Source organism: Rutilus rutilus (assembly GCF_951802725.1).
Source record: "Rutilus rutilus genome assembly, chromosome: 8".
NCBI lineage: Eukaryota > Metazoa > Chordata > Actinopteri > Cypriniformes > Leuciscidae > Rutilus > Rutilus rutilus.
In genome coordinates this window covers 19,432,981-19,448,612 of record NC_140222.1, presented here as the reverse complement: position 1 = coordinate 19,448,612, position 15,632 = coordinate 19,432,981, and the positions used below count along the sequence as shown (strand labels likewise).

Here is a 15,632-nt window from a genome sequence, read left to right as displayed (position 1 = left end):
TTCAATTGTTTTAATGGTCACAATAAAAGTTTACATTTTATTAAATTGAACAAGCGTTCAGCATTCAATCAAATATTCTAAAAGATGTATTATTAATAATAATGTTATTTCAACATAATATCTCGTTATTTCGACATAATATGTGTGCGTGCAACAAGCAAGATGTGCATTTGTAAATCCGGTGACACGTGCATTGATTTTTATTAATACACTAGTTGAAAAGGCATTTGTTCAAATAAAGTTCACAGATAATTGTGCGTGCATTTATTAATCATTATGATACTAAAATCATAAAGTAGGCTATGCTATGTACAAAAAATCAGATGAGCCCAGAATATGAATGCAACGTTTAATTACACCTTAAGCATTTTCCTTTAAATTTTCCATTTTACTGGAAATGTTAGCCACACACCAGGGCTTCTTGTTCCTGAGAAATAGTAATCCATTATCCAAAAGACCTATTTTTGATTATGACTTTTTGCCCCTTTATTACACATTTAAAATATTCACAAATGAATATGGAAAAAATGTCGACTTTACTGGTTTTATTAGAACCCGGCAATTTTTCCCGCAGTGCTGAATGAGAAGAGCCATGTCTCTGAAACAGAGAGGTGATTTTATAGGCTAATGATAATAAAGGTGAAAACATTGTCTTATAATTGTCTGAAAAAAATAACAAGGCATTTTAATTGTTTATTAATAAACTAGTGTTTTCTAAATCAGTGTCGCTGCAAATATATCTCAATCTTCGCTGTAAAGCGGATGCGCCTTTAGAGAGAAATGCACCTTTCATATGGATTACATAATCAGATGGTATTTGCTTTCGATTCGAATTTGTTCGTCCCTTAGATGGTCCTCGGTCATTTCTGACCGAAGCATTTTCTGTTTTGAATTTTTAAAAATCACAGCTTCATCGGAATGTTATGAAACGTGATGACTTTTATGGCATTAGGTATGTGAATACAAAAAAAAATTGAGGTCATGATCCGAGCATGCTAAGTGGTTGTAAAAAAAATAATAATAATGATTTTGGTCTTCGGTCAAAAATGACCGACCCATAGGAAATGAATGGAAAATTGACAAAAACACAAAAAAATCTACAAATCGGTCACAACGCTAAAAAAAATAAAAAAGTACACCGCAGTAAAGGGGTGACACTCTACAACATCAAGAGTGAAAAACAGACACACCCACCCACGCACACATACAAACACACTTTTATACACATACACACCAATACATTTTTATTACAAAAAATCTGTTTTGAATTTTTAAAAAACACAGCTTCATCGGAATGTTACGAAACTTGGTGACTTGTGGCATTAGGTATGTAAACACACAAAAAAATTGAGGTCATGATCCGAGCATGCTAAGTGGTCGTAAAAAAAAGTCACACTTGTGATCTTCTGTCAAAAATGACCCCCATAGGATATTAATGGGAAATTGACAAAAAAAAAAAATCACAAATTTAAAAAAATATATTATTTTACATAATGTTATTATAATAGAATGAATTGCATTTTTTTTTGTTACAAATTCTGAATAAAAAAAATGGGTATAAAATGTGCTTCTTAGCAACACAAGCTTCTCTTTGGGGCTGTTTACACCTGGCCACTTCGTGCGTTTTCTCAGATTGGATAGCTATCTGATTTATCAAAACGATTCCGTTTACACCTGGTCACATAAATGTGTTTTTGCAAAACGGATTTAAATCCGATCTTCAATTCCCGTGCTATATGCAGATTTAATGGAGTGCACGTCAACGAAAGCAACAGATAGAGAGCGGCAACAGCCCTGGTAAAATCATTTCGTTTCTTTACTTTTAATGATGATGATTGTGTGTTAAGCGTCTGCGAATTACTTTCACTTTGATTTGCGATAGTTTGCACGTTGGCTTAATGAATAGATGCTCTCATTTGCGGTGATGCGTGTTCCGTGTCGTCATATCTGGTTAACATTACATCCCAGCAAGCAATTTCGCGTCTAATAGACGTCTAATAGCCGTCTAAACACAGCCCAGACGTCTAGGCTAAATCGAGGCTAATTTTGGGCTGTCAGTGAAAATCTAATAGACGTCTAAACATAGCCCAAGAATAGACAGCTATTGAATGACTACATATATACGTCTAATAGACGTCTAACCATAGCCCAAGAATAGACAATCAGACAGCTATTGAATGACTACATATATACGTCCAATAGACGTCTAACCATAGCCCAAGAATAGACTAGTCATCAATTAGACCGCTATTAAACGACTACATATATACGTCTAATAGACAGGCAATATGGGTCTAGGCTAAAACAAGGCTGATTTTGGGCTGTCAGTGAAAATCTAATAGACGTCTAACCATAGCCCAAGAATAGACTAGTCATCAATTACACTACATATACATGTAATAGACAACAAAATGAGGCATAAGGATTCTTTTCACTCAAATATAACAGGTTCTCATAAATGAAAATCCATCCAAACTAATTGAATATAAAGGGATTTATTTTGAACAATTATATAGACAACAACAACTTAGACAACATTCAAACATAAAAATGAACAAATAAAACATTGGAAAAATATGTAAAACAAATTAAGATATTAAAATTTTTAAGAATTAACTGTTTACTTTTGATCCATAACCCCCACCCCCTGCCCTCCCTGGTGCTTGTTTGAAATGATTAGAAATTGCATTTTTTATTTCACATTCCGTAGCTGATGGAAAGCTGGTCATCACTGCGTCTGCCAAATGAGAAAAAGGAAATAATTATTGCTCAAGAAAAGCATTGTTGACAGTCATTTAACTAATTACAGTCAATCACTTTTGCTAGGATGCACACTAGAGCTGGCCAATATAGAGTTAACAGAATCTGGATTGAGACTATATAATTTATATCAATATAGACAATAATTTATATCAATATTATAAATTAATTAATATCAATAATTGAACATTTTTGCTCGCGTAATGGTGATGCAATACGGGGTGTAACAATACGCGTATTGAACAATTCTGTACAAGGCATGCATATATATATATATATATATATATATACATACATATATATATAGGCTATATACACACACATACATACATATACATATATATATATACATCTGAAATATTCTTCTCGAATGTTCATTTTTATCACGCTCATATATGCAAGTTCAGTAATTTCACTTAAATGGCAATGAAAATTACCTATTAATTGTCATTTAAGTGAAATTACTGAACTTACATATATGAGCTTGATAAAAATGAACATTCGAGAAGAAAATTTCAGATGGCACTTAGAGGCTTTTGCATCTGAACTCTTCATATATGTGACCCTGGATCACAAAACCAGTCTTATGTTGCACGGGTATATTTGTGGCAATAGCCAACAAAACATTGTATGGGTCAAAATTATAGATTTTTCTTTTATGCCAAAAATCATTAGGATATTAAGTAAAGATCATGTTCCATGAAGATATTTTGTAAATTTCCCACCTTAAATATATAAAACATTATTTTTGTGAATGGATGCAGCACTATCGCCAATAGAAATGGACAACTTTAAAGGCGATTTTATCCATGTTTCGATTATAAAAATTTAAAGTACTGCGGAAACAAAGACACCTACATCTTGGATGCCCATAAGGTAAGCTAAACCATATCAAAATTTAATTTCAAAGTGAACTATCACTATAAATCATTCTTTATCACTTACTCATATAACTCTAATAAACATAAAAAGATACTTATAGGCGTAGTTCACTTAAAAAAAAAAAAAAAAAAAAAAACCTTTTAATCATTTACTCACTTTCACTTGGTTCCAAACCTGTATGGCTTTCTTCTGTTGAACACACACAAAAATATATATTTTGATGAATGTTGGTAACAAGACATTTAATGGTAGTCATTGACAAGTGTTCTGTATATTCAATTGTTGTACTTCGTTGACTGATTGCTGGATAATTTGCAATAAACAGTGTCTTTAAATCAAATAAAGTGGATTACATCACTCCAGTTCTGAGGTTTTTACACTGGCTATCTGTCTGTCAAAAAATTCATATCAAAAAACTACAGTTGATTATTAAATTAACATTTTAAGGCCAAAGTAAATTTATAATCTTCTGATGCACTATGAACCATCCAGAGCAGACCTCTCAGGTCATCTGGGACAGTAGCCAGCTACTTTTATATCTCCAAAGTCAAAACAAAACATGGAGAAGCAGCATTCAGTTTTATATCTGAAACAAATTCACTGAAAACTGAATGTATGCTGCATATTGTAATTATTTAAAAGCAAGTGTAAAGACTTTATGTTTGCCACTACCTTTTATTAATTGGAAAGGAATTTTTTTTTTTTTATATAATTTCTTTTCATGTTGCACTATGCTGCTGTTAAATTTTATTTAAAGTACTTACAAAATTTGCTTTAAATCAAAAACTATTATTTATTACTCTAATTTAAAAACAATATACTGGTATCTTTATAATAATAAAAAATAGTAATGAATAGTTTCATGCTTACCACATTCATTGAATTTAGATACATTTGCAATAACACGTGCAGGTAACTAACTTTTTGGAGAAAAATACTACTCTGCAATGTTAATGTTAAAATGTCACGGTTTCTACACATTATAACAACTAACTAATTTAAACAATGAACATATCAAAAATATCACGCATACTTACAAGATCGAAGTAGAAATGTGAAGGTTTTCACTCAGACTGTCGCTCGCCCGTTGCTCTCCGACAGCTGCCTCGTGTAAAATAAAATGGCGGAAATGTTTATCGCGAAATTTGGCTAAAGTGATCTAGTCGCGCAATGCCAGTAGTCCCAGTAGACATGTCTCAGTAGTGTTTCGATTGTGCCATCTAGCGGTTGGGAAATGCAATTGCATTTGATTTGATTTTTTTATCGTAGATTGTGTATGAATGTTATGTTTATGTGTGACAGAAAACATATTAAGCTGTGTGAGCGAAAACATTTCAAAGACTAATATTCTTATACTATATCGCTGGTCTGAATCTGGGCTATAGCCAAGCCGTACGTAGACCAGATTGCCTTGATTTCGCCAGGTGGGCTAAAGCAGACCCCATATAGCCCGTCCAATTCGGAGCTAAATCGTGACTACAGATCGACCATGTCTTGAAATTACATATTGAATCTTGTAGATATCATACCAATGCGAACATGATGGAATATCAACCATTTCATGCAATGCCTGGTAAAAAACAACAATTAATCAGTTTTGACTAAAAGTGGGCTACAATAGCCGGGTCTGAATACAAGCTAAATTGTGGCTACGCACAGCCTACACATATAACATGTAAAATAAAGTAAACCAAACAACTTGTAATCACGGTAGACTTTGCTTACATGATGGAATATCATACATCTCACAAGTTATTTTGGAAAAAAAATACATTTATCCAGATTAAATGTTATTTGGGCTAAAAGTGGGTTACGCATAGCCGGGTCTGAATACGAGCTAAATCGTGGCTCCGCACAGCCTATAACATGTAGCCTAAAATAAAGGAAGCCAAACAACTTGTAATCACAGTAGACTTTGCTTACATGATGGAATATCATACATCTCACAAGTCATTTTGGAAAAAAATACATTTATCCAGATTAAATGTTATTTGGGCTAAAAGTGGGTTACACATAGCCGGACTATATCGGGTCTATATTTAACCCAGACGTTGAAAAGACGGCTATTGCTTGCTGGGATATAACATCTCACACTTTTTTATTTATTTATTTATTTAAATTTTTTTAGCATTTTTGGGAGGAGTACAATTTACATAAGGTTTCAACAACCAGATGCATTTACACTTGTCCAGTTTCGTCTGGAATGCGGCCCAGATCTCCTCCTTGAGTGGTTTGAGGATTCAAATCCGTCTCAAATGCGTTTCGGAGGGCATTTACACCTGGACTTTTCACGATCGGATATCTATCCGATCAGAGAAAACGCATGAAGTGGCCAGGTGTAAACAGCCCCTTTGTAACACATGTTTAGGTTTGACTTAAATCATAATGCAAAATATAACACTTTAAATCATTATTTAAAAAAAAATAAAAAAAATAATATATATATATATAACTTGATAAGTAATAGTTTTTGAGATTGTTTAAATATATTTTCAAATCCACAAAAAAAAAAAAAAAAAAAAGTAAATGTGTCCATAAACAGCTGGGGAATTCACATGCCTCTCCATAGAGAGGTGTAGATGCCATCTAGTGGTTACACCATGGTTCTACGCTTTCTCTCCGTACTCTCACCAGATGGTGCTAATCTGCTTAAAACATTTTTTTTGAAGGCCTAGACTCTATATTTTTTACATTACAAAAGCACAACGTTTTCTTGTTATTGTGAGTTTACACAAAGAAAAGTAGTTGCAAATGATGTATTATTCTTTTCTGTATGACCAGAAACTATAGAGTATTTTAAAGGGATGGTTCGGAGTAAAACCAACCTAGTGTCCTTTGCACCATGACCTCGAGCCAAACAAGTCCGCACTTTCCTGATGTTATGCCGCTTTGACTGTCGGGAAGAAGTCTGCTGCGGAGCCCGCATCAGTGTGGGCTCGGCAAAAGTGCGCATCGAGGGCGCATATCGACCGCAAAGGGGGGGGGGGGGGGCTTGCGAGCACCCTTCTGAGACCTAAAATGACAAATGGGACACCCTACGGCAGGGATAGACTACTCCGGTCCTGGAGGGCCACTGACACTGTCCTGCAGAGTTTAGCTCCAACCCTAATTAAACACACCTGAACAAGGCAATCAGTGTTTTCAGGATTACTAAATAGATACAGGCAGGTGAGTTTTTATCAGGGCTGAAGCTAAACTCTGCAGGACAGTGGCCCTCCAGGACCGGAGTTGTCTATCCCTGCCCTACGGTCTCATGGACTTAAAAGCAGGGCTATGCAGTTTTGAGAATTTCTTCGCTGTATTCTCGCTTTTTGCTCGCAGGTTTCTCTATAGAGCTCCCCCTACAGCTTCGGAATAGATATTTGACAACACTGTCGAAAAACCCGTTGGCGACTCTCAGATACCAGAGGCTAGTAGATCAAAAACATCAAAGCAGATGGGACATTCTTTAAGACGTCTTCTTCATTCGGGTTCGAAGAGCGTGAGGGAGCGCCGGCCCAAAGTTGCAAGGGTGGTTTTTCGGCTCACAGCGGCTTGGGGGGTGCGAGACGACAACGATTCAACCCGAAAAAAGTCAAATAACTATTCCAATGACTCCGAAGCTGTTCAGTAAGGTAAAAAAGTTACTTTGTTCACCTTTAACGGACACGCGAACGTAGCAGCCATTGTAAGTCCACAAGACTGAAAGTGCGAAGTGTGCCATTTGGGACAGGGCCTAAGCGTATCCCATCATGCATTATGTTCGAGAACTCATGTGCCCCTGGAATCGCGAGATGTCGAGGAAAACAATTCCAGTGAAAAGACCGCAAATGTGAGTAGTTGAACAAGGCAAAACTCTTTATTTATTTTTCTTCCCCTGAACAAAACATAAAATAAAAGCTAAATTCATGTTTTTCTCTTTTTGATAGAATGAAGAAAAAAACTAAACTAAAAAGGAGCCATTTTTCTAATTTCGATATTAAATCCAAAAACGACTGAACGAATGATACACGGATTCAAGCCTAACTGATTGAGTAAAAGTAACCTGATTTACAATGGTCATACAGAATAACTAATATATACTATCATAACTGGAATGTGAACTTAAATATTTCATTTTAATAATACATTTTTGTTAGCTTATTTAAAAAAAAAAAAAAAAAAAAAAGAATGTTATATTATCTGCCTGTCTAACTGTAAATATCTGGTTTGAAAAAATGTTCGATTTCGCATAACAAAAACAGCATAATGAAAAACATATTGCAGCATGTTAGCGAATAAAATAAATCAAAATGGCCCACTACAGCATTTAGGGAAAATATTACCAATATATCCAGTATTTTTTATTTTTTTGCCAAGACAAAAGAAAAACGCTGGTAAATATTTCAACTATATAGTTTTATGATAATATTCATTGATACACTTTCTAATACAGTCTGTGACCAAAAATAAGAAACACATAAAATACCTTTGGTTATTTGGTTGGTTGGGCCACCATCTTTTGACGAGTCACTCTTCACTGATAAATGTATGCCCCTTTTAAAAGATTAAGAGTGTGTAAAGATGTGAACTTAAATATTTGTCAGTTAATTTTATGTTCATGAACTTATAGGCCTACAAAAACTTCCGGCCTTCTGTACCTTCAAATTTAAATCACACTTTTACATACAGTAGTCTATGAAATCCAATTTTATTCCCCCAATTAATAGTAATCGAGAAAGCATCAAAACTTACTTGCAGTCTTCTTCACTAAAAAGTGAATTTATTAGTATGTTAAACACTAATTCCTTTATACGCTTGTGGCCTCAGCGCGCGTCACCAGCACATTCTCCAAGGTGGAGTGATGTCCGGTTCGTGAACCGGTTCTTTCTAGTAAACCGGTCGAACCAGTACACCAAATATGATTACAAATGACTGAACTTGAATATATCTATCTATCTATATATATATATATATATATATATATATATATATATATAGGCTATATATATATATATATATATATATATATATATATATATATATATTCTTCTTCTTTTTTTTTCTTTTTTTTTTTTTTGCCACCGGGATGATACAATTGACGTCATTACGTGGGGACGTAAAATAACTGTTGAACCGTATTTTTTGAACTGGTTCATTTAAACGAACTGTCCGAAAGAACCGGTTCGCGGAAAAGAACCGGACTACCCACCACAGTTGTGGATGAAATATAGGCCTAAATAAATTATCAATAAATCAAAATTCTGGGACACACATGAATCAAATCCAAAATGAGCAACGCTTTCTATTGGTATCTCTGTTTGTGTTTTCCGTAGTTACTTTCGTTTTCGTCTTCTTCTTGGGTTTTACTGGTGGGTTTTGAACCAGCTGAACATGTGCTTACCGCCACCTGCTGGAGTGTTAATATTCTACAACATATCGTTATAAATCCTGCAAAACGAATAAATATACTATAAGTAGAAAAAAAAAAAATATAGGCCTACCACACTCTACAAACTATTTAGTAAACAAATTATATAATCTAAAAAGCTTTCCGTCAACTGGTTTTTGGTTCCATCATTACTTTGCCCGCTGATGGTCAGAAATACACTTCACATGTGATGAATTCAAACTGCAGATACATTTTACATTAGAAGACTGATGCAGCATAACATCCTAAATCAATAAACACTATAATTATGAGATTTGATTTCCTTATGCTAATGTGTTTATGATTAAATCAAATGTGCACACCGGACATGTGTCCAAAGCTGTCCTGAATCAAATCCCCAGTCTCATCCCTACTTTCTGTCTGCACATTTTCCTATAAAAATAAAGATAAAAAGCACAATTTATATATAAAAGTTAAGTAATATTTATATTCAATTTGGTTGCACATTTTAAACACAACATGATTTTCTATAAAGAGGAAAAAGATTTTACTTAAAAAAAAAAAAAAAAAAAAAAGCCTAACCCTGATAGTGTGGTCATTCCCATTTTTTGTTCATTTCTTCTCTCCATCATTTGACAATAGACTGGCTTTGTGCATGTTAATAACAACACTGACTTTGATTTGACAATGATTACATACATATTCTGGCCAATAACATGTTTAACAGTTTTAGGCCAAGATTTACATATTGAAATGTAATAATTTTGACTGTATTAAGAAGGTTATTTTTAAGACTTACCTGCACTCATCGCTGTTTTAAACAATGAGGTGTGAGTGGTTTAGGAAGTAGCTGATGACCATACATTGTAAAATAAAATAAAATCCTAGATCATGGCATATCAACAGTAAGAAAAAAAAGATATGTTTTCATGAGAAAAAAGAGATATGTTTTCATGTTTAGTCACTAGGGGGCGCCCAATGAGCCTTATCTGTTAGAGGATCAGAGTAAAATCTGAGGTCTGAAGTTAAAAAAACAATGAGTTTGAATGCATTGTAGTTAATATGATTTAAAATAACCTAATATAATAATAAGGCACAACAAAAAATGCACAGAAGGATTGTTCCAAACAAAGTCACAAGCCATGTTCAGTTTCCTTGAAATATAATGTTTCATTAGAAAAAAAAGAGTGCAGAATATCATGCCAAAGTGATGAATTAAATACTATAAGGAGTAAATACTCCTTAGATTCTCTCTAAATACACATTTACATGAAACTGTGCACAGAACATGAAGGGTCAGTTTGTGTCTGCTGAGATACTGTCAAACATCTACAGGATGTGGTCTACTGGAACTCAGTGACAAAAAACAAAGTTCAGTCGGTATGATAAATTAAAATAACAACACAAAGCTCTTTTTGTCCTGATATGTATCCACATACTAATATGCCACTGATAAAGTGATTTGGTTGTATAGGTTTGGAAATAAGGGAAAGGTTTTGTTAATGATGTTGTTCTCTAGACAGGGTCTGTAACCGCAGAGAACAGAAGATGCTGAAAATAAACCACAAGAACTGAGACCATCTGCAAACATTAGCTTTAGATCAGAGAACAGATATCCGTTTAAAATTACTTACATTCAATGAGTACAGTATCTTTATCATAAAATATGAACTCCAAACATGATTTCTAGACTGTTTTGTTTGGACTATTGGACTTAAATGTTAAAAAAAAGTTAAATGAGAAGTGAAATAAAGAACCGTAAACATAGTGACCAATCACAAAAAATATATATATTAACTTTTTTTCTAATGTCTGAGCTTGTATGTTTAGTGCTTATAAAGGCCTTCTTCTGCTAACACGGTATGACTTCCCCTCAAAACCGGTTTTATGTTGGAATAAAAACAGTTAAATAAAGGTGTTTTTTTCTCTTGCAAGAAACATCTTGTTTCCACAGAATGCTTTAGACACTCTCAGCTCAGATTCTGAGTTAAAGTGAAACTGCTGTGGTCTGAGTTTATTTCAGGTTAGTTTAGTGGAAGACTGACCCAAATGAATGTGATTTCTGTTGAGTGGACAAACGTCTTGCTCCTGTTTACTATTGCATGTGTGCGGTTAACTGATGGGTAAATGGAAAAATACATTATTTTCCTTTAAGTCAGATTTCCACTCTACACAAAAGATTCACTGTAAAATAAAGTGAATTCCTCAACAGTGGTATTTGTCAAACCCATCATGCATCATTTAAGAACCTCATATTTTCTCTGAAACAGATTAACAGATGATCATCTCAGCACTAAATAAGACAGCAGATTAAACCAAACATCGACTGCAACACTGATCAGAAGCCAATCACTTTTTTTGAGCCAATCTCTTAAACCTATGGTCAAATGACCAACTTTTAGTATTTTTGTTCCCATACAAACAGTGTTTGATAACATAATATGATATTATAAATCTAAATTGAATAATGCACATTAAGAAAAATACATCAGACAGGCCAATAAATGGGGTTCAGCACACTCGAAAGCTCAGCCTCAGTCTTGGCAGCTTTAGATTTTTTTTATTATTTTTTATTATAGAATTGTTTGTACATACATGCTTGAGTTAATTCTCAAAAACAATACATATAGGCTTTTGGTTAGTATATGATCCTGTTAATGATTAAAGCAGCAAATGAAGATCTTCAGAAGCACTTTATCATTACAGATAGGTGTGTGTGTCTGTGTGTGTGTGTGTGTGTGTGTGTGTGTGTGTGTGTGTGTGTGTGTGTGTGTGTGTGTGAACTGAAGTGGTAGGTAGATTTCCAGGAACCGGATTGGGCAGCCCTGATCTAAATAGTCAGTCAACATGTCGGTGGATGGAATTCTCGCTAAATGAGACAGATCAATAGATCTGTGACCACTTTCTGTACATGTAATAATGCACAAATACAGTTGATTGGAAACTTTATTTACCATGTCAATTTTATTATCCGACTTGTTAAACAGGAGCTCAATGACAGGGTTGCAAGGTCTGTGTAACAAAACCAGCCCAAACATCAATCAATAATAGCCACTAAAAAGTCAATAAAAGTCCACTGGCCCTATCCAATTATCAAAACTCTACATGCTACCACTCCCATCACTAAAATACATGTTACAGTCACTGTAAGCTTTATACACAATTTCAACTTAAATCACTAGTAGTAAATAAATAAATAAGCTTATAAATAAAACTGACCAATGAACTGGATTTCCGAAAGCACAACCGGACTAACCTCTCTAAAACTCTCATTGGTTGAACAGATGCATACGTCACCACGTGTTGCAGCCAGGACTAGTTCACGACCATAGGCGCGCGCACAATAATGTCTGTGTGTGTGTGTGTGTGTGTGTGTGTGTGTGTGTGTGTGCAGACTGTCGGAGTTCTGAGGGGGGTTATGAAAGGCTCTAAACTTGAGCGATTTACGCAAAATAAACATATTAATTAATGTCACATTAGTTTTAATTCTCAGAGGCTTTACGGAAATGATTCGCACATTTGTTTTGTTCTTTTTGTTGTGTCTGGTTGGTAAGTTATAAATCTATATTTATGCCAATTGTTTTATCGTCACGTAAGAAAATGAACTTTGTTTAAATATTTACGTTATTTGATTTTTTTTCTGCAGGCGTGTTTGATGTTGAGTCACATGAAGTTTCCGTGATGGTGGGAGATTCTGTCACTCTGGACTCTGATATTTCTGAAATACAGCTAAAGAATGAGATCGAGTGGAGGTTTAACGGCATTCGCTTAGCTAAAGTAATGAAGGGCAATCCTACATATTATGATGATGCGAGATTCAGAGACAGACTGAAGCTGGAGAGAAACGGATCTCTCACCATCACAGACACCAGAACCACAGACACTGGAGTCTATGAATTAAGTATTATTATCAATAATGAGTCAATCAAGACGTTCAGTGTTACCATTTATGGTGAGTAGAGTATAATGCATGTCATATCCTATTCATATTGTAAATAGTAGCCTACAATATCATCCTAATAATAATTAGCAATATTTCACAATGGTTTTAACATTTGAATTTACAGATACATTATAGACTGTGGTCCCACTTTAGTTATTAAAACAGCCTTTTTACTTTTTCATGGAGGTATCACCTGTTGCACAATATGCATTAGCCTGATTTATTTTATTTTTTTAAGTTATTTCAAATAAATAAGCACACTTTGTGATATACTTCTTGTCAGATTTTATTCCTGAAATGAAATGAACAAATGTAACTCATTTGGGTTTTCAAACCGCTCCTGGAGCCTTTCCACATTGTGGATGCCTCTGTCTCATTTGAAACACCCAGTTCAGAAACACCAAGTTCAGGTCCAAACTATATGTGGTCACAGTAAATGCTCATGCAAGACTTAAAGCACTAACAAATAAAACAGTCCTCGTGTTACTCTTAAATGTACACAGGTTTCATCTTATTTCATGTTTTGCAGCTCCACTATCCATTCCTGTCATTACCAGTGACATTTCAAAATGTTCATCAAGCTCAAAATGTGCGCTGCTGTGTTCAGTGATGAATGTGAGTCATGTGACTCTCTCCTGGTACAAAGGAATCAGTGTATTGTCCAGCATCAGTGTGTCTGATCTCAGCATCAGTCTCTCTCTACCTCTGGAGGTGGAAAATCAGGATAACAACACTTACAGCTGTGTGATCTACAATCCCATCAGCAACCAGACCAAACACGTCTGCATTACTGATCTCTGTCGTTTGTGCACAGGTATGTTAGCAGTGATGTTATAATTTATTTATGAACCAGTCTCTGTCAGGTTCATTAGTGTAATATAAGCGGAACAGTGTCGGAACATTTTGTTTCTGTGCTTAAGTTCTCTCTTCAGATGAAGTCCATTATTGTGGAGGGACTGAAGCTGTGATCCGATTGGTCGTCACTGCTCTGGTGGGCGTGGCCGCTGTGGCTGCTTTCATTGTGCTGGTTTATGACATCAGATCAAGAAGAGTTGAACTGGAGAGACATCAGACCCTCAGTGATGGATCTAAGATTCTAAAATGAGAATAAACAGTTTGTGTTTTTGATTCTTTCTCTTCGTTTTTCTTTTTGGAAAATGTAATGAAATATATAAAATATTTTCATTTTCACATGGTAGATGGTCATTTTTAATTCTAAATCCTGGTTCCAATTTGGTTATGAAGAAATGTAAATCAAAATGCAAATTTGCTAATTTTATAATGATGTAAAAAGGCATTACACCATTAGGACCATTAGTCTCACAAAAAGACCGTCACTGGTTCAAAAATAACACCTGAAACTACATGCTGAGTAATTCTGCATAGCTAAGCAAGTTTATTATTATTATTATTTTTACTATTAAGATCCAAGTAGCTTTATTTGCTTGGTAAGAAAGCATTACATTGTAAAAGCTTTGGTAACAATAAATTAAACTAAATTACATTGTCATTTCCCAAAAAGGTTTCTGAGCTTTTTATGCATGTTGCTGTTATGATTCCTGTCTTGTGTTTCAGGCCTCTTATTTTGACTGTATTATTGTTCCTGCTGTTCGTCTTCCTGTGATTAGTTCCTGTTTCCATTGATACCTTGTTTGTTCCCATAGTTACCCTTGTTAGTCACCATAGCAACTTATTACCTCACCTGTCTGTCTGTCTCTGTGTGTGTGTGTGTGTGTGTGTGTGTTTTAGTTCTGTTTCTCCTGTGTCTGGAATAACCTGTGTTCTGCCTGGATTTACTTTTGTTGTTTTGTTTAAATTTGTCTAATAGTGATGTGTCATTCATGAATGATCCATTCATTGCATGTGTCACATGGCAAATGAACCAAAGACTTGGAAGGTAAATTAAATATTTATGTTCCCTGTAAATTATCTATGGCTGCATTATAATGATTTCTTAATTCAACATATGATCAAGATTGCGTAGGTGGATGTTTTCTGGGAATTTGGCTGTTAAAAGTATAACATTTTAAAGCCACTTAAATGAACGAAATGACTCGAATAAAGATTCGTTCATTTTGATGAACGAGATCGAACGATGGTTACTAATGAGGGTAACTATGGAAACTAACAAGGCAGCAATGGAAACTAATCACAGGAAGACAAACAGCAGGAACACTTCAGAATAAGAGTCCTGAAACACAAGACATGGGAATGTCATGATACTGTTTCTTATTGTTATTACGATTCAAAGTGAATTGTTCTAAATGTGCAAATACTGCGTTTGAATTTAATCATGAACCATTACAGGATAATTCTGCCCCTCCAAGTTTTCAAAATGTCACTCTATTCTATAAATGTGACTCTGGACCACAAAACCAGTCACATGGGTCAATTTTTTTAAATTGAGATTTATACATTATTTGAAAGCTGAATAAATAAGCCTTTCATTGATGTATTGGTTTGTTTATTAATATTTGATAAAAAATAAATATTTTATATATTTACGGTAGGAAATTTACAAAATATCTTCATGAAACATGATCTTTACTTAATAGCCTAATGATTTTTGGCATAAAAGAAAAATCAATAATTTTGACCCATACAATGTAGTGTTGGCTATTGCCAAAAATATACCCGTGCGATTTGTGACTGGTTTTGTGATCCAGGGTCACAAATGGGCCTGTTTAAATTAGTTAA

General features: G+C 34.5%; 3 protein-coding genes across 3 annotated transcripts in view; 1 reads left to right on the top strand and 2 right to left on the bottom strand.

The window, feature by feature from the left end:
* Positions 1-8,557, bottom strand: part of LOC311295941 (uncharacterized protein) — a 389,126-nt gene extending 380,569 nt beyond the window's left edge. The window contains exons 1-2 of the mRNA XM_084417493.1: positions 8,356-8,557; positions 8,090-8,157 (exon numbers count right to left, since the gene is read on the bottom strand). The gene's annotated coding sequence lies outside the window, so the exon portion shown is untranslated. The remainder of the gene's footprint in view (positions 1-8,089; positions 8,158-8,355) is intronic.
* Positions 1-15,632, bottom strand: part of LOC311295964 (uncharacterized protein) — a 597,210-nt gene that overhangs the window by 309,003 nt on the left and 272,575 nt on the right. The window lies entirely within an intron of this gene.
* Positions 12,331-14,317, top strand: LOC311295967 (uncharacterized protein). The gene is made up of 4 exons (XM_084417550.1): positions 12,331-12,541; positions 12,639-12,944; positions 13,465-13,749; positions 13,856-14,317. The coding sequence occupies exons 1-4, from the start codon at positions 12,499-12,501 to the stop codon at positions 14,038-14,040; spliced, it is 819 nt and encodes a 272-aa protein (XP_084273676.1). The 5' UTR covers positions 12,331-12,498; the 3' UTR covers positions 14,041-14,317.

Bases quoted from the DNA above. Each gene is read 5' to 3' on its own strand.
- LOC311295967 (XM_084417550.1), top strand. From the start codon at position 12,499: ATGATTCGCACATTTGTTTTGTTCTTTTTGTTGTGTCTGGTTG. The intron at 12,542-12,638 runs GTAAGTTATAAA...TTTTTTCTGCAG, and splicing joins CTTTTTGTTGTGTCTGGTTG to GCGTGTTTGATGTTGAGTCA. The intron at 13,750-13,855 runs GTATGTTAGCAG...TCTGTGCTTAAG, and splicing joins TCTCTGTCGTTTGTGCACAG to TTCTCTCTTCAGATGAAGTC.